Below are 853 nucleotides of genomic sequence, written 5' to 3'. Positions count from 1 at the left end.
ATGATACAATTTTTCTCCTTTGCCATCAGTGTAACCACAGAATGTTTCCTCTTGGCAGCAATGGCTTATGATCGCTATGTTGCCATATGCAAACCTTTACTTTACCCACTGATTATGACCACTAGACGTTGCATCCAGCTATTAGTGTTATCATTTGTAGGTGGCATTCTTCATGCCATAATTCATGAAAGTTTTCTATTCAGATTAACCTTCTGTGATTCCCACATCATGCATCACTTTTATTGTGATGCCATACCATTGTTAAAGATTTCCTGTATTGATCCTGCTATTAATTATCTAATGATCTTTATTTTCTCTGGTTCAATACAAGTATTCAGCATTGTGACTATTCTTATCTCTTATACACTTGTTCTCCTTACTATTTTAAAAAAGAAGTCTGAAAAGGGAGCAAACAAAGCTTTTTCCACCTGTGGAGCCCATCTCCTGTCTGTGTGTCTATACTATGTCCCTCTACTCTTTATGTATGTGCATCCAGCATCTTCACAAGCAAATGATCAGGATATGATCTTCTCTCTGTTTTACACAATCATAATTCCTGTGCTAAATCCAATCATATATAGCCTGAGAAATAAGCAAGTCATAAATTCACTAAAAAAGATGTTAAGGAATAACTCTTTAGACTCGTATTAATATATACTCTCATAATTAAAATACATTTTGAAGAAAATTTGAGTATTTCCAGTAGTGGTCAAAGATGATTGCTGTCAGAGTTGTGTAATGTAGATGAATTCAGTGGTTTTTTTACTCTATTAGCTTCTTCAAATATTTGCATCATTTATTAATAAATAATTTTTATATATAGTTCATGCCATAGAGGAAAATTTAAAGGTAA

At 32.9% G+C, this 853-nt stretch overlaps 1 protein-coding gene across 1 annotated transcript in view; it reads left to right on the top strand.

Moving 5' to 3' along the window:
* LOC101561028 (olfactory receptor 183-like) overlaps window positions 1-651 on the top strand; it is a 5,995-nt gene extending 5,344 nt beyond the window's left edge. Inside the window, exon 2 of the mRNA XM_012515864.2 lies at window positions 1-651. This exon is cut by the window's left edge and continues 7 nt beyond it. Coding sequence (XP_012371318.1) covers window positions 1-651 — 651 coding nt within the window.
* The last annotated feature ends 202 nt before the right edge of the window (window positions 652-853 follow it).

Source organism: Octodon degus, unplaced genomic scaffold, assembly GCF_000260255.1.
Source record: "Octodon degus isolate 3935 unplaced genomic scaffold, OctDeg1.0 scaffold00081, whole genome shotgun sequence".
NCBI lineage: Eukaryota > Metazoa > Chordata > Mammalia > Rodentia > Octodontidae > Octodon > Octodon degus.
This window is presented reverse-complemented; position numbering and strand designations above follow the sequence as displayed.